The sequence below is a fragment of the Leuciscus leuciscus genome (genome assembly GCF_965113295.1).
Source record: "Leuciscus leuciscus genome assembly, chromosome: 21".
In the NCBI taxonomy this organism is placed as follows: domain Eukaryota; kingdom Metazoa; phylum Chordata; class Actinopteri; order Cypriniformes; family Leuciscidae; genus Leuciscus; species Leuciscus leuciscus.
In genome coordinates this window covers 18,877,992-18,904,616 of record NC_138745.1, presented here as the reverse complement: position 1 = coordinate 18,904,616, position 26,625 = coordinate 18,877,992, and the positions used below count along the sequence as shown (strand labels likewise).

General features: G+C 37.4%; 1 protein-coding gene across 2 annotated transcripts; it reads left to right on the top strand.

Annotated features, from left to right (window-relative positions):
* The first annotated feature begins 1,308 nt into the window (after nucleotides 1-1,308).
* ptenb (phosphatase and tensin homolog B) lies at nucleotides 1,309-24,626 on the top strand. 2 transcript variants are annotated; one of them, XM_082152825.1, is made up of 10 exons: nucleotides 1,309-2,006; nucleotides 5,421-5,505; nucleotides 9,186-9,230; nucleotides 9,524-9,567; nucleotides 9,685-9,923; nucleotides 13,004-13,145; nucleotides 15,816-15,884; nucleotides 16,250-16,416; nucleotides 20,455-20,676; nucleotides 20,822-24,626. In XM_082152825.1, the coding sequence occupies exons 1-10, from the start codon at nucleotides 1,928-1,930 to the stop codon at nucleotides 20,996-20,998; spliced, it is 1,269 nt and encodes a 422-aa protein (XP_082008951.1). In that variant the 5' UTR covers nucleotides 1,309-1,927; the 3' UTR covers nucleotides 20,999-24,626. The 2 variants fall into 2 exon arrangements, with proteins under 2 accessions (XP_082008951.1, XP_082008952.1); XM_082152826.1 differs by lacking the exon at nucleotides 15,816-15,884.
* Nucleotides 24,627-26,625: the final 1,999 nt, after the last annotated feature.

The following is a 26,625-nucleotide window of genomic DNA, read 5'->3' as shown; positions in this document are numbered from 1 at the left end:
AGTCACTCTGTGCACCAACACTACCCTCTACTGGCAAAGAAAAGCCAGCAAAGAATACAAGAAGATATTATTCAACGGCAAATGGAATAAGCATACAAAATATAGATAGGCCTACCATAAGAGAATAATAAGATAAATAAATAAATAAAAACCAAACATATCCAACATAGCCTAAATAAATTAGAAACAGCACAAAATATGACTACTATACAAATATAAAACACCAAAATATGAGCATAAATTTGATAGTTTTGTTGCTGTTATTGTTAGAAGAGAATGACAAAACTTAAATACACCGCAACATCTTTAAAAAAAAAAAAAATTAAAAGAGGTTTTCATATATTATAAGATTTATTACATCCAAACACAAGATAAAATACAGAAGCAAATTATTTATTTAAAATAATTGATCTCTTTTATTTTTATTAAAAAATGGGAAATTCTTTCTATCTATAGGCCTACAGGTTTTTTATGCTACTTAACATTTCCGTAAGAAGGATAATTTCGAAAGGGTTGAACTGGAAAAGCAACCATGTCATTGTAATCATCTATGATTGTAATATCCATGGACTTTCATTCTAGATTTTTTCTGACAGATGGCGCTGTACAATAACGATTTGCCATCTGAAACGCAGCTAGAACTTTCCACCTCCGTTCCGTCCTTGGGGGCAAAATGCACATTTGAGCAAATGGAACATGTGTACATTAAATTTGCATCGTACGTTGGCGCAATTCATTTCTATAATTTCATTTATTATTGCCAAATGATGTGCTTGTGCCTTTATGCAGTAACTTACTTTTCTGCTTGCGTAAGCATTTCAGTAATTTCCTGTCTTCTATTGCAGGGTAGTAGAGGCATTGGTGAGGGGGGTAACTAGACGCATTCTGATATTTTCCCCGTATACAGTAGTGTTTTTAAAAATACATCTACAGGTTGTTCTTTTCAGTCATGATGTGCCAAACCAATAAATAATTATTTCAAAGGAAACGAGAATGCTGGTGCGTAATAACTACATTACTAAATTGAAATCTTATATAAAATATTGGAAACTTCCCTCATTTCTGTACACACGTGACGCTGGAACAAAAAGTAGTCCGATTGTGCCCTGTCTGTATTCTTCCGCTTGCTGTACCCATAAATAATAGTTAACGTATTTATTAATTTAATGTCATAACTGGTGTATATCTAATAATTTGTGTATTTATATTCTGAAATAGGCTGCAGAAAAAGCATTGGCATAATTATAAAATGCTGCATTAATGGAACTATTTGTCATCGCGGATGAATATGTTGTCTGAACGTCACCTTTTTCAATGGGAAGCCATGATGGAAGTTTGAGAGTTTAACAGGGGAGAAGTGAATGAAAAGGACCGGACTGGAGACCGCCCCTACGCGACATTTAAAAAATCGAGTTTTTAATTTCTTGGTGGAGGCTGTCACCTTTCATATATGTGTTGGGACCTGGGTATCGTGGATTGTTGTATGTTCGATGGCTTTTATTTTTTAAGGATGTGTAGACGAGCTAGTGCGCTAGCCGTTGAAGCTAGCGGCTAGACGGAGCGCGAGCTGAGTGCGAGCGGGGTTCTGACAACCGTGAAGCGCCCGGAGAGGATCCTCTCTCCGCCTTTGCGCTCAATCACGGCGGCTACGGTGCGACCAGAGACTTGTCGTGCTCTAGAAATTCTGCAATTCGAGACGTGGGAAGTTGCTTATCGTTTCACCCGGGGCTCGTCTGAGTCGAGGAGGGCATTTTGGAAGCCGGGCCTGTGGTGGTTTGGAGCGAGGCCCTTGATGAGAGAGCCACAGCAGACTCCATTCTAGCTAGCAGGGGGACTGCGAAACCAGCAGAGCATAAAGACGACGTATCGTCGGAAAGCAACAATACTCCCTCTCACACTAAAAACCTTAAAGACTCCTTTCACAGCAATGGCTGCGATCATAAAGGAATTTGTCAGTCGAAACAAAAGGAGATACCAGGAAGATGGGTTCGACTTGGACTTGACATGTATCCTCTTTGATCAATCAAATGTCCCTGTTCTGTCTATTGTGTAGAAACCAGTGTCTGCGGTGAAGGTAATGGCTTGCATCTTGTTCCAAATCGAAAAATCTCTGACGTTTCATCAGAAGATACAGGAGAAATGAGTATTAAGGTTGTTTTAAATGAATTTTTTTTTTTTTTTTTTTTTTTTTTGCTTGGTTGAAACTATTGGTACTGGCACCTACTCGGCGACTGGAGATTGACATGATCTAGATCTATTGGTTTTTGTAACTGGATCAAGTCTAAGTCAGCGCATTTTAGATTCATGTCAGTTGTCAATTCAACCAAGTTATCGAGTAACGTAGACAGAAAATCAACAGACTGCACGCGCACTTATTTCATTAGTAACGTTTTTCTAGGCATGTCCGCAAGTTGCATGTGTAGACTACAATAAAATCAACGCCAGCGAGGTTGTAAGATGTCATTTGCCCCCTTCTTACGTAATCTGATATATCGATTAACGGCGAATCTGTTAATCCTGCTCACAAAACGCGTTCATTTCAACTCAAGGCTTCTCGCACGAAAACTGCAGTTTGGGGGGTTTAAAACAAAAGATGCGTCGCGTAGAGGTCTTGCTGGCTTATATAATGCGATGGATTAGATGAAATGCACAAGCAGTGTCACACAAAGAGCCATTGCATCAGCTGCTCGTAGAAAATAGATCTCGCGCTCAACTTGGGTTAGTTTTGATTGAGCAAAAACGAGTCCGTTTGCGAACAAAAGGAAATGTGAAGTGTCTTTTTTTAATGCAATCGCAGGAAGGGATTCGTACAGTCCTGTTAAAGAGGACTCCCTCTGTTGCGCTTTATTTTAGAAACGTCATTGACGCCTGCTCACTGTTATGTGCCATATGTCAATGTCATTTTTGACTTTAAAGCACAGATACAGTGTTGGTTTTGTGATGGCTGTGATTTGGTGGTTTATATTCTTGAAGATAAAGTGCAAAGCATTAGTGGTTTAGTAGCTTGTTTTATTTAAGCAGGATTCAGTGTTATTGAAGATGCTCGTTGACGTTCACTTCTAGTCCTGTTCACTTAACTGTCCTACTCATTGTTGTCCTGTTATAAACAAGAAAGGCAGGTGTAAAATATTAAGAAATTGGGCTGGAAGGACAGTTAGAGGGCAGAATAAAATCATTCAAGAGGTGCTTTTATTTCTATAGCACTATAACAATCTGGCATGCTTTGGTGCATGTTTTTTCAAGAATTTTGTAATGTTAAGTGTATTTACACTAAACAAGGATGTTACTTTGCTTTAGCTTTAGTGTATTACATGAGTAAACTGAATGAATTGATTGCATGGACATTGATTTGCACCTCTGCTCAGATGGTGTTTGGGTCCCACTTTATTGACACATTGCATCATGCTATGCACTCATTGCGTTTAAAACGCACACACATACACACAGTTGAAGTGGAATGCAGGCCTCTAAATTCCCACAGGATTGTTCAAAGAATATACATGTTGAATGACTTCATTCTTTCAGTCCCAATTTATTGATACTGAAAAGCAACACAGTCCACGACACTGATAAAATAAAACGTGTATGATTTCAAGGCGTTAAATATGTTTACCAGACTTAAACGTAAAAACAATTTTCTATGACTCATGTAAATCTATCTAGATTAGATTAAAATTGGCACAAAGCATCTCTGGATGGAGAAACTGCCCTTAGGATCGCTGCACAGCCATTGCTCTTAAATGTACACAAAGCTCAACAATAAGGATTGGATTTTCACCGACTCCACTGCAAAAACTGACCCATTTATAGATAGATTTATAATTTTCATAATTTTTTTTTTATTTAATAGCTTACCGTAAATGATTACTTGCATATTTGAAATAATAGCTTGACATTATATTGCTATAGACTCAATCATGGCATACAGTGACCCATTTATTCATTATTAATAGATTTATAATTTTCATTAAATTATCATTTAATAGCCTAAATGATTACTTACATATTTGAAATAATAGCTTGACATTATATTGCTATAGACTCAATCATGGCATACAGATAATGTTAATTTGGTGATTCAAACACACAACAATGACTGAAAAAGGTCATGCTGATTTGAATTTGGATAATTTTGTGCACAAATCTTTGTAAGCTAGAAGTCTTTGATGTGCATGTTTCTGCATATGTTGGTCTGAAAATGTATATAGCAAGCTTTTTAAAAGAGAGAAACACATCGGATGTTTACTAAACACGTGCATTTCTGTTTTAGCCTTTTGGCTTCTGGACCATTAAAAATGCAGACCCATAGCACGTTTTACAAGTTAACATGCATAATATAATCTGTGTCATGGGTATGTGAGTCCTAACCATTTTACTGTTTATAACCTGATGGACATTGGACATTTAGACATTTATATATTTAAAAACACAGCCTTTAAAGATCTCTCTATGTCTTGAAAGAATCGCACCATCTCTGAGCTCAAATCCAAATAGTTGTCAAAAAATGTTGTTTCTTGTTTTCTTAAATGTCAAGTTTGTCAGATCAGGAGTGAGAACCACATGCTACACCATCCGAGAATACAGGAAGATGTTTCTTACCGTAATCTACTCCAGACCAGATGTTTACATTTTTCTTTAAAGAGCATTCTGTCAGAAATCATCGATTGATTTTATTATTGGAGCGAAAAAAGAAAAAAAAAAGATACAAATTTGGATGGTGATCATGAATGATCTAACAAATAATATTTTAGTTGCATTTCCAAAGTTACATTTTGAAGTTGATATAACAATTGTGAGTCTCTTGTCTCTTATTGATAGATATTATTAGAATTTCTCTGCTACTATCAGGTATGTAATTTGTCTGCTGTATCCGGGACTTATTAGATTGTCTTTATTAATAAAGATCTGCACGTGTATGTCAGGCCGAAGGAGTGATGCACTCGTTATGGAAAGGTGAGGAAGGAAAGTGATTCCAGACTGGGCTGAGGCACAGTGTGATTTATTTAGTGCCCCTGTGTGGCCCTCTGGGTTAGAGGTCTATGCATTGGTCTCTTACAGCGAGAGCCATCTGTTCTATATTACCCAGAATTCTGTTATCTGAGCTCTCATTGCACAACTAAAAAGTAAAGCGCTGCTTTAGTGGAATTGCTGAAGTTCTCAGCTGAAACCGGGGTTTGATGTTTGTTAGTTTCCTTGCTCCTTGTGGCATCATTTTGCTGCTCTGCATTGTTCACTAATATTGCCTCAGAGTTTTGGATACAATTTATGTGTTTAAATAGTTGTTATAAATGTGTAAGACAATCAGCCAGTGAACTTTATAAATGGGTTAATGTTTAGTCAGATGTTTGTACGTTTTTTTTCTTGTCCACATCAGTTCCCCTAGTAAGACTTCTCTAGATTTCCCTAACTTTGCTGTCCAGATATATACCCCAATATTATAGCAATGGGTTTTCCGGCTGAAAGACTTGAGGGTGTCTACAGAAACAACATAGACGACGTCGTAAGGTAAGTATTCACTTTGTGTTTTGTCTCTGGAGATTTAGTCAGTATAACCTTTCCATGTCTGTGAGTCACTTTTAACATTTACAACCCATGTTGTAGCAAAAAAAAAAAGCTAAAGCTGATATTTACAGCTGTGTTGGACTAGGCCTGTCACACCATGCATCCTAAACCTCTTGCACTGCTTTGACTTTGCATTGTCGTGGTCACATTCATTGACGTTTTAAGAAATGTGTAACTTATGGTAGGCAGTGTGTCATTCAAATATGCCATTCCACAGTCAAATGAATAAATGCATTTGTGATGTAAATCGGTTGAGAGCAAATATTAGCCTTGTCTGTGTGGTCTTTTCAGGTTAAAATAATGGTTTTGTATAATTTCATCCCAACAATTAAGTTCATTAGACACTTTATTTTAGTCATTTAGTGTCATTAGGTGACATTTGACTAATGGCTAAAGTGTACAGGGCTCGACATTAACGCAAGTGGATTTTTTTGAAGAGGCAAGTGAAAGAGAATTTCACTTGCCTAACCGGACAAGCCTGATTAAAACGTCAATAACAAAAAAAAGAACTAGGGAATCACCAAAACGTGAGAATGACTCTTGACTCTAATTGTATTACACGTAGTGTAAGTGGCGATCGATAGTGGATAATAATATATAATGTAGCTATAATGTACTGACAGTAACTAGGTTGTGCTGTTAAGGCTATCGCAGCCTCTCGAGGAGAAATCGAAACAAATGAGCCCAGCACACACAAATAAACTCTGTAAAAAAATATGGAGTTTTTATATTTATAACATGATAGGAGGTTAAGCAACATCACATGGCCAAGAGTGCTGTTTTCATGAATACATCAGGATTGAAAATGTGACACTGATTTAATTCGACACTTCAACAAACAAGTAGTGAATAATAAGTCACTTACATTTTAGACACAATATTGACTGTTTTTGTTGTTTCAGCAGCGAAAATAGTTCCAAATAAAGATTTCAGCAGAATCATAGTGCATCTCACAGCAACACTGTTTTCATTACTGAATGATTCAGCGTTTTAAACAAATTGTTTGTCAAATATTCAATGAGCCATTCATAAACAACTGCCTCATTCCTGAACGAATCAGTCGTTTGAACAAATCGTTTGAAGGAATGATTCAAAGACTCACTCATTAAAACGATCACTTGCCGTCACCTACTACCAGTTTAGTTTAAAAGTATATATTTTTTCATATTAACATTTCTTATTTGTATTTTCAAAAAATACATTATTTAATGCAGGTGTAATTTTTCAGTGTAAATTATTGAATTTGATTGGGAACAGCCCTATAGTGTACAATTTAACTTATTGATCAAATTTAAAGAATTTGCAAATGCAAAGAATTTAAAATATAAATGATTAAGAACATTTCATTTAAACATTTAAACACAATTAATACAATTTATAAAGATAAAAAAAGACTTTTATCACAAATATTCATATTTAAATATGTCAAAGCTGATAGAACTCTGATGAGAATATTGCTTCAGAATAAATTAGAGATACACCACAAAAAATGTAAAAAAAATTGTGGACAAGCAACTTTTTTACTTTGATAAGTGAAAGACCGATATATTTATCTGAAGGACAAGCACATGAAAAGGCTTAATGTCGAGCCCTGATTTTTGGGTCCACGTACAGTGCGTGATGGAAATGTCATCATCATCAGAATGGTACGCGTGCCGCCCCATTTTTTTAACCGTATGTACTTTGTACGCACATGCTTATTGAATTTGTTTTGCACAAATCAGTTGTTTAACAAGGTGTCAACACTAGCCCTGGCCGTTGTTTTACACTTACAGTAAAAAAAACTAAAAAAACTGGGAACAACACAATACCGACGTTATTTCCACAACAAAAGACGGCAGCATTGTGTGCTTGTGTGTGAGGGTTATGAGATCGCCGTAACTTTAGTTTAAAAGAATACAAAGATATTTTATCAGTCATAACTTCTGGAGAAAAATAGTGCAGACACAAAGAGCATGCATCGACCGCCTGCTTTCACTCACGCTATCAAATGGAGTATACTTTGAAAGGCTATACATTCCACACACACAAAAAAAAAAAAAAAAAAATATATATATATATACTTTGGGCTCAAGACTTATGGGCAAAATTACCTGTAGATATTTTTTAGGCATAATTATGTGTGTATTGAAATAGTCTGGCAAAGACACTCTCATTTCATTCCAAACCCATAAGAGTTCTGTTCATCTTGAAACATGAAGATATCTTTAATTAAACCTAAGAGATTTTATTCCCAACATTTTAAAAAGTATTCCACCTAAACTTTGATGGTTCAAAATGTTCATAAAGAGATTGTAAAAGAAATCCATATGAGCGCTTTAATTCAAATCTTCTGAAGTGACACGATCACTTTATATGATAAACCATAGGGATGTTACAATTCACTCAACTCGTGATGCGATACGATTCAACGATACTGGTTTCATGACACAATTTTCTCATGTTTTTTTTTTTTTACAAAAAGAGACGAGACAAATTATAAATGAAAAAGTTTCCTATTTCTCAGACAAAATGCTGCACATTTCTTTTGTAAAAATGTAAATTTTGTGTTAAATAATAAAACTAAATAGAAATTTTAAAACAAATCCCATAAAAGTCCGTCCAAGGGGATCTTCCAATGCTGTTTTGTTGGCAGGAGGTTGTTTCAGCTCAGTCTGTCTGGTCAAGAGGCTGCTCTGCTAAACGGACACTGGCACATTCTTCACTCTCATCATGTACAGAGAAATAGCTGAAATAAAAGTACAGCAGTGACAGGGTCACTTGTTATAAGGGCAACATTTTATTTGTTATAATTTGTATCATTACACTTGCAAGAGTTATAAAAATAAAACGCATTAAAATAAATGTGCCATAATAATCAACAAATTAATAAAAAATGTAGGCTATGTAAAAACATTTAGAGAAAGTAAGAAATAAAGTAGTAAGTAAAATAAATGAAATGCCTGGTTCTGCACGTGTCAGCAGCTTTCTCCTTCAGTCTGTGGAATACATCCTCGTGATGGTCTTTCTACGACAGAAAACAGCACCATGTGATCTCCGTGGCTCTCGCGAGTTGGGCTGCAAATTTGCCGGTCTGGCCTATTAATAGCTTTTTACGTACAGATGGAGGAGACTCTGCATTATATGCTGCATCATGTTTGTTGTGCTGTTAGTATATATTAACATCATCTTGCAATATTCTGCACCCAGTTTTTGTTTTGTCTGTAACCACCTCACCGGTTTCATTTTTAGTCTTCGGAAAGTCAAAATGCTGCCACACCTCAGATTTGAATGAGGATGGGGCATCCTCAACGTCAACATCTAGCTTTTAATGCTACGTTACAACTTGCTCGCTGCTATCGTGTCTGAAGGGATGTCACCGTACACAGCTTCAGTGTCCCTGCTGTTTAAAACGCGTATCACGATTCATTTAAAGTCTCCACCGACTTGAATGTCATTGCAAGCGTGTTTGAGCTTGGATTTATTAACCTTTTGAAGCATCAGTTTTGGTGGAGGGACGTAAATCTATCAGATTCATTGAAATAATATTGGAACATGAAGGAGAGTAATTAGACAGGATTTTCATTTAAGGGCGAACTATTCTTTTAATGAAAATTAACAATGTTTTTGTTCTCTTTCTGCAGATTCTTGGACTCGAAGCATAAAAATTATTACAAGATATATAATCTGTAAGTGTGTTTCAAAAAACCTGAGTTTTGTAAATGGGTTTTCTTTTAATGGATTTTACTGATGGAACATTTCTTCCAGTTTGATGTTATAAAAGCAAAAAAGCTGCAATTCATGTTCAATTGAAGATTAAAGAAAACAAGATGATCGTTGTGAATGGAGTGCATTGTCATTGCAAATAGTTCTGTTATTTAGCTGAGAACGTTCTGTTGGTTTTGGCATTGATTCAAAGTTCTTAGCAGAAAAGTGTTACATTGAACTTTTGTACTCATCTTTTTTTCTTTGTATTGTTTAGATGTGCAGAAAGACATTATGATACTGCCAAATTTAACTGCAGAGGTAAGATGCTCAGATTGCAGAAATCAGCTCTTTACAGATGGCTCTGAAATGTGATCTTTTTTTGTGTGGCGATGATAATGAAGGTCTCTTAATTAACTCTTTATTTCTCTCTTGTAGTTGCACAGTATCCATTTGAAGACCACAATCCTCCTCAGCTAGAGCTTATTAAGCCTTTCTGTGAAGATCTGGATAAGTGGCTCAGTGAAAATGACAATCATGTGGCTGCCATTCACTGCAAAGCTGGAAAGGGACGTACGGGTGTCATGATTTGTGCGTACTTGTTACACCGAGGCAAATTCAAAAAAGCACAAGAGGCTCTGGACTTCTATGGTGAAGTTAGAACCAGAGACAAGAAGGTGAAGTATATATGTTTGCTTTTCCAAAAAAACTGTTCTCATTCAAGTTTTTGTATAGAAATGTAAATCACAAGGTCAAATGTTTTGATATATTTTATCATTTTAAAGAATCATTTGTCGTAGTCCAAGGGCTGTTAGAACCTGTTTTGATGATCTAAAATGACAACACCACAAGCTCCATGTGATGTCATTATAGACTGCATATCGCATATCAGTTATGTCCCTAGTCTTACTGAAAGAGAAGAAAATATGTTCAGTCTCATCAAATTGTAATGTTTTTGGGCACTGATATAGTTACACCAAGGCTGTTGGATAAGAATTATCTATTAATAATATCATAGTCTAATACGTTTCAGTCCATAGTCCCAATGATAAAAAATCCCCCTACCTACCTTTCCCCCTGAGTATTCTTCTGTAAAATGCAACAGTGCCCCCCAACAGTGCCTTTGTTCTGGAAGTGTTTTTCTCATAGAAATTTTTAATTCTTCGTTAAAGAGTTCTAAACCATGTACCAGCCCACCAGCTACGTAGTGAATCAATCCAAAAAGTATTTGAAAATCAGACCAAAGGGCTTCAACACAACATATGCCATCAATTAACAACCTCATAGCTCACAGTAGGTGTGTCTTTAAAGGTTTAAGTTATCAGTGTTTCATATTCGTTACCTAGATTCTGGTGGGCCACCATACTATAATCTGTCCTGCCACAGTTGAACTGAACTTCATGCATTAAAATAGCTTGAATTTAACTCTACACCCTTGCTTTTAGTATATGCTATTGTTGTCAAAAATACAGATTTTTCAAAATGTATTGGAATATCTGAAACCATTCCAATACTCCTTTTCTGCAGTATCGATACACTGATACGCTTGGCGTTCTCACTCTTGTCTTCTCTCCGACGGCAAATTGACTCATACCCGCCTCCACTCACTCTCTCGTTTCATTTGTTCCGGTTAAATAGTGCTGGTGTTACAGGGCCTGAATTTTGGTGCAGAGTTGGGGGTATTGTTTTTTTTGTGTGAATACTGAATATTAAATGTATCCGTGCATAAGCTCTTAAAGTGACATCAGCCTAATTTTCCTGTTGCTGTCTGTTAATCAAAGAACAAAAGACGAAGAAAATAACTTTTTGTAACTAGGCTATATATAATCCATTCAGAATTTGAATAAAAGTTGACATAACAGTTATTGATAGGATTAGCCTTTGGCTTGTTTTCAAACAGCTAATAATGTTTTGCTAATGTTGCGCAAGCCATGTTCCCATTCGCTATCTCAGAGTCAGACAGCTACCTTCTAAAAATCAGCATTCCTAGAAATGATAGAAAAAGCCCCGCCCCACACATTGACGGGATTGGTTACAAGTTTGTGATGATAGGAGAGAGTGGTGGTTTCAAACCACGTTTTTGAGACTGTCTTTGAAAATACTCAGCAGTGATGTTGACAGATGCATTTGTACATGGTTTGTCTTAAAGCATATTAAAAACACCACATAGACAAACAACTTGATTTTCATCAACTTCTTATAACAATATAACAGATCTCTAACTTTTATTTTGTGCTTTTGCTTTGGCAAAGTATCTTGTCAAATGAATAAAAATTGAAAGCTTGATATGGCTTTTGCCCTTATCAAAATCGCGAAAGGTTGCAATTTAAATTAGTCTATAGTCTGTTGGGCTTTTCTCTCCATCTCAGAGTGGCTCGGTTCACAGTGAAATTCAGCAAACCTCATCTCTGCATGTGATGTGAGTTTAGCATCCATTTGGGAACTCAACAGGAACCATTTATGCATTTTCACATTTGCATAATTTCTAGAATTTTTGTGGATAGATGATTGCAGCATTTCACTAGATTTGTAATGAGATGTTTATAAACCTGTTTTCATAAGAATTGCAGTTTTCTGCCAAAATAAAAGCTCAACTACAGTTTCCCAGCAAGATAAAAGCCCAAGTGTTTACCTCTTCAGGTGAAGAAATTAAGACAAAAGTATTGTAATTTCCTAAATGTGCTTAATCTTTCATTTGCATTTATTTTACAGTGCATTTGTTTGACATATGCACAAGTTGCTGTCTTATGGGTTAATAATACGATAAAAGTATTATTATTATTAATATATTCTAATTGTTTGGCTTCCTAAAACACCAGTATGAATAATGTTGACTGAGACACTATCACAACTAAAAGAGGGTCAATTTTGATTTCATGTCGACTTTATTCCTATTTACTTTGTTAGCACATATTACTAGTCTTGTGGTGTACAATTAATCCGTGCAAGTTAATACACAGAATTTCTTTTCTTTTTGCCATAGAAATCTTTAATCAAAATCTGAAAAGTTACTTCCGGTCTAGAATGGCGTTCCTTTTCTGATGACGTCAATTTGACGGCGTGGGTTGAAAATGCTTAACCACTCTCCTCAAACCATTAGTCTGCTATGAGCAGAGATGGAGAGGAGGAGCGCTAAAGTAAAACCCTGCCCTCTGTTCAATATTCCGTTTCACGTGGAAATGCGTCACAACACTGGAGAAAAGTAATTTGCAACTTCCGGTTCACGGGGACTTTAAGTCCACTTTTAAGTCCAAGTACAAGTTTTTTTTTTTTTTTGCTCAATTTGCGCACTGAACATGGTTTGGAGCGCTTAATTCTAATTTCTCAAAGTGTGCCAGATTGATGCATTACATTTTTAAATCTACAAAAATGTTCACTAGAGGGATAGAGTTCCACACCCCATAGTCTTACAAAGTCCTGTGTGAATCAGTTCCCCTATGGAGAAAAAGAATGGGATTTTTAATCCTGGAACCCAAATGTTGCACCCTACACTTATCACACAAAATAAAGGTTCTTTATGAAGGTTCCATGAAGAAACTTTAACATCCATGAAACTTTTTTCCATTGCACAAAAGGTTCTTTAGATTAAAATGTTCTTTGGGGAGCCAAAATTATTATTCTATGGCATTGTTAAAAATAACTCCCCTGTAGAACCGCTGTTTCAAATGTGTCATGTTGCCTTTAATGACTCAAATCGGGTGTTGTTGAGGCCACGGAGGAGATGTTTGCATTAACGCTGTGGTTTTCTATTTCACAGGGAGTGACTATTCCCAGTCAGAGGCGGTATGTGTACTACTATAGCTACCTTCTGAAGAATAAGCTCGAGTACAAACCTGTGGCCTTGCTCTTTCACAAGATGGTGTTTGAGACAGTGCCTATGTTCAGTGGAGGGACCTGCAGTAAGTGCTCTTTCTCTTTTTATCTTTCTGGCACTGTTGTTTTATATTTTGTATCATCATCATCCGTCTCGGGTGATTAGATCACAAGTGCTTTGGGTGAGAGGCATCGCTGTATACACCTGGTATTAACTTTCACTTCCTGTGTCTTTTTTGACCAGTCTTGACTTTTCCAACTTTTGTGGTCAGGTATTTTTTTTAACATTTACACACACCCTTCAAAGTTTAAAACTCTTGTTTTAGTTTAGTGGATGAGTAGGTGAGTTGGAGGTCCTTTGTTTTCCAGGAAGCATTAGCTTTTACAGTACAAATGCAACGTTGGCACATGCGATTCTAACTACAGGCCATTTCACGCGGGATGCGCCAGTCACAAATGTCAGGGTCTGTTTCGATGAGATGCACATGGGAAATCACAGGCAGTTTGGCAGCGCTTAAGCAGTGCTTGTACACCCAAAGTCTTGCTGTTTTTGCGTGTTCTAGAATATTTCACTGAGCTGTTTCGTCGCGGTTTCAGAAAACATGGAGGAGACTATAATACTGGATCGTATTAGTACTAAACTGAATTGTCTCTGAGAAGTGTCATACTGAGACATGCTTTTTAAAAATCTGTGGCATGGGAGTGAATTAATGGGTTTACCAGATACCAAAGTATAAAATAAAGATTCCAAATTTCAGCCAGATTCAACAATTTACGTGAAGTTAAATCTTAATAAACATTTTTCGTCAACACTTGGCCTATTAAAACTTACACTTACTATTCTATATAGGGTATCTATTTAAAAAAAGCTAGCACTTTTTTACAGTCCTGTTCCCCATACTGTACTTATTATAGTAATTACAATAACTGGTTAAAAACTAGGTACTAACCCTGAACCTACCCCTACCCCTAAACTTAACCTTAACCCATGTAGTTACCTTATATTACCCAGTACTTTCTTGGGTAAGTACTCCAAGTACTTATATAAGTGCACGTACTGTAAAATAAAGTGCAACAACAAAAAACAACACCTTCCTACGTGTACTGTGCTAGACTAACTGGAACTAGTCACAGTACTTACTAATGAGGAGAACAATAGAAGCAATCGAAGCAATAATAGGGCAATGGTATGTAAGGCGCTTTGGATAAGTGTCTGCTAAATGATTAATGTACTAGAACATTTATGAATGACATATTAGGTGTGCATCCATTCCAACAAATTGCAATAAGCTTTTTTGCTTTTGTGATAGACCAATAAATCATGTTACTACTGATTGAATCTTTTTTTTGTTTTTTTTGCCATTTTGCCTAATCATCTCAATATGTCTTTAATTGCTCATTGTTGCAGTTGGTCTTATACTCGTGCCTTCTTTGTGCTTGGCCCCTTAATTGGTGCTTGCAGCTATATTTCATAATTTTTATGGTGATAGGATTTCAGACTATCCTATAGTATGTGATAGGATATCAATTGATCCTATCGGCCACATCTAAGTTGCTAAATGTGGGAGATTAGGCATTATACAAGTTATACAAATATTAACATCATGTATTTCTGTAAAGCTACCTCCATTTTACCTTCATTTTAGTTCCGTCCACTTGTCGGATCATTTCAGACATTAATACCAGGTGTACACAGGGTCTCCGGAAATGGAGATCAAGTCTCTCACCCCAGCCAAACACACTCACACACACACTTCACTATTGTAACAGTGCCAAGGGGAAGCTTTACTAAATAGCATTCATGGCTGCTTGCGGCTTTCCTTTTTGCTTCAACTGCTGTAAATTCTACCCTACAAATTCAAACTTCTCTTTTTCTATGCACCTAGACATTAACCTTTATCCAGATAGACCTAATGTACTTCCTGGACTATTATATGTACTTTAGGCACATAGCTCTGTCGTTTTCAAAGAAAAAGGGGGTGGTAGTGGCGCAATGGATAAGACACATGCCTTTGGTGTGAGAGACCCGGGTTCGAATCCACTGTGAGACACCAATGTGTCCCTGAGCAAGACACTTAACCCCTAGTTGCTCCAGAGGCGTGCGACCTCTGACATATATAGCAATTGTAAGTCGCTTTGTATAAAAGCGTCAGCTAAATGAATAAATGTAAATGTAAAAATGTAAATGTAAAAGTGGCAAGAATGTGTAAAGATTTTCCAGGCAGCTCTGCTTCCAGAGGGCCAACTCTTTACTTGGAGTGCGAGTTTGTCCAGTGGCGCTGTTGCACAGCATCCATGTCTCTGTCTATGACTGTATCTCCTCCGGGCCCTATTCTGAACACATTCTTGGTGACACTAACCAAGCCTGCCGTACTCGCTACAAACAGAAAGGCACACAGCTCCAGGGTGGATCATTAATGATGCTTTAGACAACCTACTGTTTGAAATCTGAACTTTATCCTCCATTATATTTTATTTTTGTTCTTCTGTCTATAACAACTTGTGTGAATATTAAAAAAAAATTTTTTGAGAGCGTACCTCAAGACTAAAGGGCTTCCAATTGATGTTGCACTTACGGTTTCCTCCATAGTCTTTTATGGGCATTAATATTTCAGTCCAGTTCTGTTAAAGCTCTACGTGTGTGTGTGTGTTGTGTTTTTAGCTCTGTTTAAACGTTTCTTCACCTCAAAGTGCCCTCTCTCTCTTGCTCTGGCCAGGCCACTGGACAGTCTTTAATCTCCTTCTTTTTCTCCAAGGGGATTCTGCTGTAAAAAGCAAGAGTGAGCAGATTCCACATGGGTTCAGAAAAACCAATTGGCATTGGGGTAACGTCAGCTTTTTAAAAAGATTGTTTCTCATTTTCTGTTCTGTTAGCCTAGCCAGTGTTGCTTTGTAGAATGTGTTTGCCATGTACAAGTAAAAGTCCCTAACACCACTTTTGGGTGGTCGTTTGTGATGTCCCATCCAAAGCAGATAGGAAGTGTGGTCCTGCGTCAGCTGTTCTCAGAATAGGGCCCTTAGCATGCCACTGTTAACTTGTCTTTTCTGTATAAATTTTTCTGCTGTTTCTATCCTGTTGTTTTCCTCTATGCTTCTCTTCTGTGTCATGTTAACAAATGCATAAGCTCACATTTAGTTTGTCGCACAGAGCTGGAATGGCAATTACAGTACACATTGTTTTATTTCGCAGATCCTCAGTTTGTGGTGTACCAGCTGAAGGTGAAAATCCACACCTCCAACCCAGTGCACACAAGGCGAGAGGAGAAATACATGTACTTTGAGTTTCCGCAGCCGCTGCCTGTGTGTGGAGACATCAAGGTAGAGTTCTTCCACAAGCAGAACAAGATGATGAAAAAGGTAAGTGTCAGTTCCCAAACAGCCAAGAGAGCGCTTTTACAGATCTCTATTGTTACTCATCTTGTTTTCTAACTGGATATTAAGGATGATCTTTTCTCCACACTGCTCGACCACACGCAGTCCGTTCAGTGACTGTGTGTCATGTTAATGTGTATAGCCTAATGTATGTGCGTTTCGATTCGAGGCTGGCGGGGTAATGTCATCACGTGATCGCACGCACATTCACATCAAAGTAACCTTCAGCTAGTGACTACTTGACGTGTGGCTGAGCAGTGTAGCGAAAGGATAATCATTTTATTCTGTCTTGTATTAATAAACAAAATGGGAAAACTGCTCTCAGACGGAAACCGACCCTCACCGTTCACTTAGAGCCGGCTCATAGAGTTGAACGACACTTCACTCCTGTTTCCATTGATGGTGTTTTATTTACTGTTGGTTACTAGGTTACCAATACCACCGTCATGCAGCTTTACAGTGAGAAACAGGAAATAATAATCATTGATGCAAACAGAATTCAAACAATTTATAATGTAGAATATAATTCTATATATTATACAGAGTTATTAGAATTATGGTAAAACTTCACAATATGTTCTCATTTTTTAACATAGATGTATTAGCTAACATGAATTAACAATGAGCAGTAAATTGAATGAGCGGCTTTAGCATATCATTAACTAAGCTGCAAAGCAGTGGAGTCCCGAGAGAAGCCAGGTTATCCCGGTATATTTCTTTGTTAATATGAAAAATTGGACTCTGAGATGGTGACAGGAACATGGTTTGTGTAACATTAGTAACACATTATTAGCTGTTTGATAACGTTGTCAAGCCAAAGACTAATCATATCGGTTACCGTTATGTCTCCGACCTTTTAATAAGCGATACATAAAACACATAACCATTCTGATACATCGAGTTGTAGACGAACCTGTATACCCTTCCTCCTCTTCTTCTGAATTATTTTCTGGTTCAAACATATATGGCTGAATTAAACCAGTATTTCCACTTTCCATTGTGCAGCTTTTAGTGGCAAGTTGAACGAGTGGCTCAGGTAGTCCGAGATTTTGTGATTGAGTGGAGCCGGGGACCAATTTGCGTATTCATGGATCCACGTATACTAAATGAAGCATGGGTGTAGAGTTACATTCAAGCTATTTTAAGGCATAAAAAAAAAAAAACTTTTAAATGTGTTATTTTGGTGATCAAAGGTGAGTTTTAAGTGATAAAATGTACTACAGGAGGGCTTAAAGGTGCTGTATGTAACTTATTCACTCTATGTAAGCATAAAAATACCATAATATATTTGCATTTGAGGAACATATTGAGGAAACATGCTGTTCACTTACTCGTTTCTCTGAAAACCACTTATACAGCCAGTTATTTGACTTTGAAATGTGTGGAATGTTTGTTATTGTTTTGGTCTGTGATACTGCACGGTGCCAATTTTCATTGTCCATTACGCTCTTTTCCTGTTGCGTGTGCTCAAACTGCACTAGCACCTATACTGACGTAATTGTGACACAATATCCTAAATAAATAGCCTAATTTTGTGTGTCAGATTTTTCTCATCTGTGGCTTTAATAAAAGAATCTTGCGCTGACCAGTGTTACGGTCACTTATACTGACACCTACTGGCGTGCAGCATCATGCAAAAATAAAGGTTTACAGTAACGGACGCGACTGTTAATTTGTCATTTGTAGTGACCCATGATAGATTTATTTTGTGTCTTTCCTAAGCCCCTTTCACACAGCGATTCTGGAAAATACATGGATAAAGTGACCTGGGATTTGACCCGGGTTCATTTGATTTTGGTTCATTCACACTAGGGCTGTCAACGAATATTCTAAATTCGAATAGTTTAAAAAAACAGAATTTCGAATGTGAAAATTAATATTCGAATGTGGAAAAACGCCCGCGGAAATATTGGGTCTGCTTTGCGAGTGGGCGCGCTGCCTGAGGGGACAGGTAACAGGAAGAAGCGTTAACGTTAAACAGAAACATTACTAAAGTAGGCTACTGTACTGACTGAATAGCATGATTAAGGTAGGTTAGATACAGTGGTTTCATGCACTGCAGGCTTCCACTGGTTTGATTATTTACCGTTCCATGTCAAGGAAAAGTTCCATGTTTACCACAGCACAGCTCGCTCGGAGCGTTCAATGTCGGATTCGCGTCTAGTTGGACGCTTGAACATTTTGAATCCATTCGCGCGTCAAAAGCAAAAGTTTGAAGCGAAATTGACGCGCGGAGAGCGTCTTACTTGCTGTACCTCATTCGCGCCGCAAGACCTCCAGACCCGCGTAAACGCGTCTTTACATTGACTTAACATTGAAATCTCTCGCGCCAGACGCTCTATTCGCGTTTGGTGTGATGAACGCAGCATGAGGGTGAGGGCGAGAGAGAAAGAGTGCCTGCGAGTGAGCGAGCGAGCGAGAGTGAGGTCTGCGGTCTTGGCCATTAGGTGATTTACTTGTTTTTGTGAAGTAATACGTTGTCAAATATGTTTAAACTTAAATAAACTACCTATACAAGTAGTTATGTCTCTTTGTATTAATCTGTCCTGTTATTGACAAAATGCGCAACCAGATGTTCGAATAGTTCGAATATATGTTTTTTTTTTAGAGGGAATATTTGAACGTCATTTTTTAGCAATTTTGACAGCCCTAATTCACACTGCCAGTGATTTTCCGGAATCAGAGAGTGCGTTCACACACAACCCGTAAAAGTCCCGTAAAGACACGTGACACCACGCTTGTGCATTTTTTTTTTTCTCTGATTCGATCATAAACTTGCGCATTATGTACCGTTTCACAGCTGGCGAACGATCCCGACTTCAGCGTCATCATTACGACACGGCATTATTAAGGCTTTTGTTCACACAGCGCACGTTCCGGGACTGAACACGGCAATGTTACTAGGTCCCCAACCCAGCATCAATCCCGGGTCGTGTTTGCGTTGCCATGTCACTTAATGTTAATACCGCCTCTCTCAAAATGGCAACCCATGTGAGCGCCGTCCAGTCTGAGGAGCAGTTGGCGGGAGAAACAACGATATTTTGAATTTGACTGCAGTACCTATTTCGACCACTAATTGTCATTCTTACATACTGCACCTTTAACTTAAGTGTAAATATTGAGGTTAACATTAAACGCTAAGATTAATAAATACTGTACAAGTATTATTCATACTTAGTTCATGTTAACTAATGTAGTTAACTAATGTTAACAAATGAAAATTTGTCAAGTCAAGCATTACCAGAACTGTTGAGAACAAACATTTTTGGTAACGTAGTGATAAATGTGATCAAAAATGCTACAAATGGAATGAAATACAAAATGAATACAAATTAGGTACTTGATCTCAAGTTATTAAAATAACTTTTACTTTGAACTTGATTGAAGCAAAATATAAGATCATTCATATCAAATGAGTAAGTCTGGCATCAGCAGCAGAACAGCTTTTTACATGGTTGGGTGGTGTAAAACACAATCATGGAATGAGTCATTGGATATCACAGTAATGGTATATCATTATGTAGTTATTTTCTGGACATTCAACTTAATGTATTACATAACCATGTAGTAATGTTTTTTCAATTATATATTGAGTAAAATACGTAAGCTCAAATACACGCCCTTTCATTTGTTTTAAGTGTGCCATCAGAAACTGCTATTGTAGTACAACAGAATCTCCACCACACAATGTATTTTAATAACTCCAATTTACAACTACTGTATGTATATCCAACTACACCCACATGTTATTCACCACTTGTGCACTCCATGGCAAATCGCCACTGTTTGATTTTTCTATATCATTGCTGAATACAAACGATCCTATCGCCACCGCTCTAAACTGCTCAGTGTGGACTAAAAGGCGTTAGGTATTATAACATTAACATTTCCTTTAAAAATGCTTTAAAGTAATGTGTATTGTGAGATGTAATTGAAGACTTCTTTTATAAAATGTTTTGCATTTTCTTTAAAATTATTACACTACTTGATTGTAGCTGTTATTTGTTTGTTTTTGTTCAACAGGACAAGATGTTTCACTTCTGGGTGAACACCTTCTTCATCCCTGGACCAGAGGAGAGCTCAGAGAAGGTTGAAAACGGAGGTTTAGTGAAGGAACTGGATGGAATCCAAACAACAGAACGGGGAGAGAATGACAAGGATTATCTAATCCTGACTTTAACCAAGAACGACTTGGATAAAGCCAATAAGGATAAAGCCAACCGATACTTCTCTCCAAACTTCAAGGTGTGTTAAGCACTGGTGCTCATCACATTCCAAATGCTATTCATTCAGGTGTTAAACTGTGGTGTTAAGCTCATCCAAAGTTGCAATGTATAAATCTAAAAATGTTCAATTGGCTAAAATGTTCTCTCTTATTTTTTTTAATTAGGTGAAGCTGTACTTCACAAAAACAGTGGAGGAATCATCCAACTCGGAGGCCAGCACTTCTACATCTGTAACCCCGGATGTTAGCGATAATGAACCGGACCATTACCGGTATTCGGACACAACAGACTCGGACCCTGAAAATGAACAGTATGATGAAGAACAGATTACTAAAGTTTGAAATATTTTTATGGGAAGAAAAAAAGAAACCATACGTAATAGAGTTGTATAAAGGAGAAAACTTGAATATGAACTGAAAGCAAGTACTATTTTTTTTCTTTTTCTTTTTTTTTTTCACCCCCCCTTTTTTTTTTTCAAGCAGAAGTAAGACACACGTCACACAAAACGCCACCAGTTTTAGGGACAAAAATGCGGACCAATTTTTCATTTGTTCATCTGCCCCTCTCCATGAAGTATCAACACTGATGTTCTGTGGAGAACGGCATCATGTAAATACATGTTCATGCTGTAACACAAGAAAGGAAACCCAGTCAGGATGGGAGATCGTTTATGGGAGACATCCAGTGGAGATTAAAATTTGCTGCTCCATCAACCTGTTGACACCAAGGCCAGTGCTTTAATCAGCATTCATGCCCCCATGTCTGTCCTCCTTTAGTCTGTCCTACCTACTGTGAAGCTCTTCTCATGCTGCTGGAAGGCTGCCACGTTTCAGTCGGGCTCTGTTGTGCAGTGGAATATTTCTGTCTGCTTTCATCATTATTATTACCACTACTAAAGTGGAGGTGGTAATGATTCTTTTAAACTACATGACATTGGCAGTAAACACAAATAGCTCCATGTATTATTATTATTTTATTTTTTTCCCCTCCTCTTTTAAAAAAAAATGCAAACACACACACACAACACAACAGGGAAACCAGTATTGCAATAATGTTGATCTAAGGTGTGCATGTTATTGGAATCAGTTTCCATGTTGTCAAATAAATAGTATACAATGTTTTTTCTAAAAGAAGTTTCTAAAGTCATTTACAATTTGATTGTATCTGGGAGGAAGTCGTGGCCATCACTCTTTTCTTCTGCAGATGGGATTTGAATCTATAAACAGTCCCTCAGTGGCACTTCATTTCTTATAATTCACAAGTTCCCCCTTTAAAATTGGCACTTGTTTAAATTGGCTCTTTCAGGATGGTTTAGTTTTCTGTTTCACTTCTTAAAGGTTCATGGTTTGAGCTCACATTAGCGTCAGTCATAAAACTGTTGTGGGATGCGGATCAATCTTGCGCGAGGGCTCCGCGTGGCCACGGTTCATTACAGCGATCACAGGTCAGATTTGATGATGTACAGCATCTCATGTAATGCATGTCAACACGGAGAAGCCCTTTTCTGAATGTATCAACCTTGGATGCAAGTTTTGATTTGAATTCAACAGCATTCACATTGTTGTTTTTTTTCTTTCTGGCTGTCAGACATCAGATCTTTGGCTCCCTATAAACGTGTTTGTAGCCTTATCGTGCATGATCTAATGAAATCTCTATCATTTATCCAGCATTGGTGCTTGCTAAACTGCAAACTTACAATGCACAGTACAGTCGTTTCGGAGCAAAGAACCTCATGGTGCAAGCGTTCAAATACACTGCGGTGCTTGTCGTAACTGTTAATTGCACTTTGATGTGCATAACCAATTAGTTTCCAACAATTTGTGTCCCTCACTAGCTAGAATTCATTTCGATATTTTTTTTCTTTTTTTTTTCTTGTTCTTGAACAGGCCTCGTTCCCTTTGGAATGAGCATAGTGCAGCTACGGATTTTACTCAGTCTTGTGCTTGCTTCAGAAATATTAAAGCCCTATATATGAGAATATTTAAATGTATAATTTTCTTTTAAGCATGCCAAATCTTTTTTTTTTCTTTTCTTTTTTTTTTATACATCTGGCTGATGTGGCCAGACCAAAAACACACACACACACACACACACACACACACACACACACACACACACACACACACACACACACACACACACACACACACACACACACACACACACACACACACACACAAACAAAACCTTTCTCAGTCTCTTGGGCAAGAATCTTCTCTAAGGGTAGTGAGTAAGCTGCCTTTCTTGTACTGTTAACGTTCAGGCTTCACTCTTCTCACCAGCCCTCTGCACACACCGTACATCTCGCCTTCCTTTAGAGAAAGATTACGTTTCCCTCACATGAGGAGGAGACCTGGCCTTCCTTCATGAGATTGTACACTAACCAATCCAGGAATAAAAGCAAAGCCTATCAAGGATTCTCATTTTGTTTACATTTTATCACATCACTGAAAACCTGCCAAAATTAAGCTTGATAATTTTTGTTTTATAATTTTTCTTTGTGTTCAGAAGAGGAGGCGGGGCCCACGGGAGGTATTATTTGCCTTACTTGAAGTTGACAATGCTTACTCTTCTACTGCTTTGATACCTACCATTCTGCCCAAGCACTGACTTATTTAAAGCTACTATAATAGAGCAACATATTGTACTAGACATTTGCACTGTTACAGGTCTTTGCAGGGTTTCAGTCAGCGGTCCACAGTATTTTTTTTTCTTTTCTTTTTTTTTCTGGAAATGCTTTACAGCAATCAAAAGTAGGAGATAGAGGTGAAAAGACAAATATTGTCTCTGTGCATCCCAATAGAATCAAATGTTTTTAATGACTGAAAATATTTTGTTTTTTTTAAGAAAGCATAAAATAGAAAAAAAAAATAAAGCGACTATTTATGAAAGTATTCGTTCACATTCTGGCAAAGACCCTCTGCAGGTAGTCCGTCTAAATATAAGCTGATGTCTTTTGGATGTTTAGCGGTTTAATGTGCGAAGTGCATCGCGGGATGAGTTCCGGTTTAAAGGGATTGTTCTCCCAAAAATTCTGTCATATTGTTGCCCTCATGTCATTCCAAACCTGTATGAACACAAAATAATATATTTTGAAGAACTGTTTTTGTCCGTATAATGAAATGCAATGTTGTTTTGGACCCCATTGACTTTCTTCTACTTCTGTTGTCCATATAATGAAAGTCATACAGGTTTAGAACAACATGAGGATGAGTGAATGACAAAGTTCATATTTAGGTGAACTATCCTTTTAAGCCTCGGCCTCATCTCTATGAAATGACACACATCACCTGCCATTTTGACAATTTAGACACAGTACCTTAACACACAGACCCTCAGACATCCTGTACGTGGCACGGGAGTGTGGAGCTCACAGGCAGCATGAAAAAAATTATTTTCAGCTTTAATGAAAAACAAAACGTCTTCAAAGGTGTCAGTGTATATGTTTCACGTCACTCTTTCTTAGCTGATTTGTGCAATATGATGTTATGATGCCTGTGGTTGCCACAAAGTGCCTCTTGTTTACAGTTAAAGAAAAGTACTCTCTAAAAACTGTTGGATAGGACATCGTCATGCAATGAATGGATGGGGTGGTACTGTGCACTAAATCGTCCAGCTAGACTTGCTACACGGGGCCCTTTGGACTTCAGCCATGCTCCATTAGAAAGCATTCTCCTCCTCAGAGGGTTTTTACAGTCAAGTAATGTAAACGTGGTATATTTTCAGTCTCTTAAGCAAACAGCCTTACTCCGTTTCAGCCTGTTCAGATACTCTTGTGCTGTGCAACAGTTGCTCTGTGTGTAATGCCTATGCACTGAGAATACACAAACCAACCATGTATGAAATATTGTACAGGTAATCATGTTGCTCATACAAATCACATGTTTGTTTGTAATTGTATGTGTAAACTGCCCTTTATCTTAGTGTTATAAACTCCACATAAATCCAATAAAGTCTCATTCTTGTCAAGTTTGTTGTTTTTGACAATTCGAAATGTGTGCACTGAATTTGAAGCATTTATTAGGGATGGCTTATTTTTAATTTTTTCTATTTAAGGATACATTTTGGCTTCAGTAACACTTTATTTTACAGTGTCCTTGTTTGTTATTATAGTAATAACTATTAATTATGCATAATTATAACTAACCTGCGCCTAATCCTATGGTAAGTATTGGTAGTGTGGTCAAGACAAGACCAGCACTCCTTAAATTCATCTGAAAGATCCACAATCACTGTCTGAGAAATGTCTTCTATTTGATCAATATTTAGAATAAGACACTACAGAACTGTTACTTATCAAATTAAATCATTAACAAAATTCATCTTTGTATTGCTGAAGTGACACAGAAGTTGCATCCTTAATCGGTACAGTTACGACTGCATACATAATGTTGAAATTAATGTTTTCAATTTTGCAATCCTGATCATTTTAGTGAAAACGACCTTGCTTATGTGATATTGCTTAATCATCATGGTATTAAAAAATATTTCTTACAAGTACAATCATATCTTGAATTTTGTGGGCATTTGTCTTAATTCTGGTGACATTTTTCACACAATCCCACCATCTATTTCTGACCACAATCAATAGCTTATTTACTTATTTGATGTATGACCTGGCACAACAGTAACAAAAGAAATCGAATTAGAAATAAGTTATTGATTGTGCTGAGAATAAGTTATTGATTGCACTTGAAGCAGGATGCAATTAAGTGATATCCTCGCATGCAGTCGTGGCCTTGAAATAAAATCCCTCTAAATGTACGCTGACGTTTAGTGGTTTAATTTGTGATTGCCAAGGAGTATCTCATGATGAACTTATTTCACAGAATTTAAATGAGACTGATCTCGAGTGCTGCAACAGCAAGTACATGTAGTCAATTTATATTACTTAGTACTTATCTTACTTAACTTTATGTAGACAGCAGTATAAATACAGCAGCACATACACTCACATTTTATGTAAGTAAGTCTTTTAAAAACATGATTGCAGCAGGTATAAAGGAATTCTTATATCTATTTGATTTGCACAAAGGGAGTTTAAATCTCTGGCCTGAGGGAGGCAGTTTAAATTCAGTACATAGTGGGTGGGTGATATCCCAGACCGCAACATAGTGTCGGCCCACATCTGGACCGTGTGGAATCGACGTGTACCAGATGTAGGCCGGATCTGGCCCGACACTGTTGCTGTCAGGGATTGGAAAGGACTAACTGGCCCTATAGTCACCCTGTTAATAAATTTGTGTGATAGTCCTTAAGTCGGTCCCCACTATCTTGCTGCACATTGTATACTACTCAACTTATTCCTATTCTTTATATTGAGATTGCCATACCAACAAATAATGGAAAAACTTAAGACAGATTCAATAAAACAGGTGTAAAACATTGTCATAAAAGAAACATCCATATTAAAAGTTCGAAGTTTCCTCGGAAAATACATACGCTGAAGAGCTTTCCCTCTAAAAATGTCAGTGTTTGCCTCGAATTTTTGTTTATCATCGAATACAGTCCCTAAATATTCCCAGATAGTAAATGACATCTGCCCCTGTTGTGGCCCACATCTCCCACATTCTTCTGGCCCACATATCGCATGGAATGACGGCGATGACTTTACCTGAGTGTGGCTGGAAATAGCACACATATGGCCTCATCTGGGCCAACTATGGCTCAGTTCTGGCAGTAGCAAAGGTTATTTGGGCCGTATCTGGCCCACACACATCAAGCCGGATTTAGTGTGAGTTGTGGCTTGCTGTGTGTGGGCCAGATACGGCCCAAATAACCTTTGCTGCTGCCAGAACTGAGCCATATGTGCCATATTTGGCCCAGAAGAGGCCCATGTTTGCTATCTGGGTTTATACAGCTTGACCACATACTTGATGTCCCTTTAGGACAGCAGGCAACACAGGTACAGAGTTCTTACTGAAATCAATGGACATCTCTTTTGTTTTAGAAGCATTGCTGTTTAAAA

Bases quoted from the DNA above. Each gene is read 5' to 3' on its own strand.
- ptenb (XM_082152825.1), top strand. From the start codon at position 1,928: ATGGCTGCGATCATAAAGGAATTTGTCAGTCGAAACAAAAGGAGATAC. The intron at 15,885-16,249 runs GTAACGTCAGCT...TTTATTTCGCAG, and splicing joins AAAAACCAATTGGCATTGGG to ATCCTCAGTTTGTGGTGTAC. The intron at 20,677-20,821 runs GTGTGTTAAGCA...TTTTTTAATTAG, and splicing joins ACTTCTCTCCAAACTTCAAG to GTGAAGCTGTACTTCACAAA.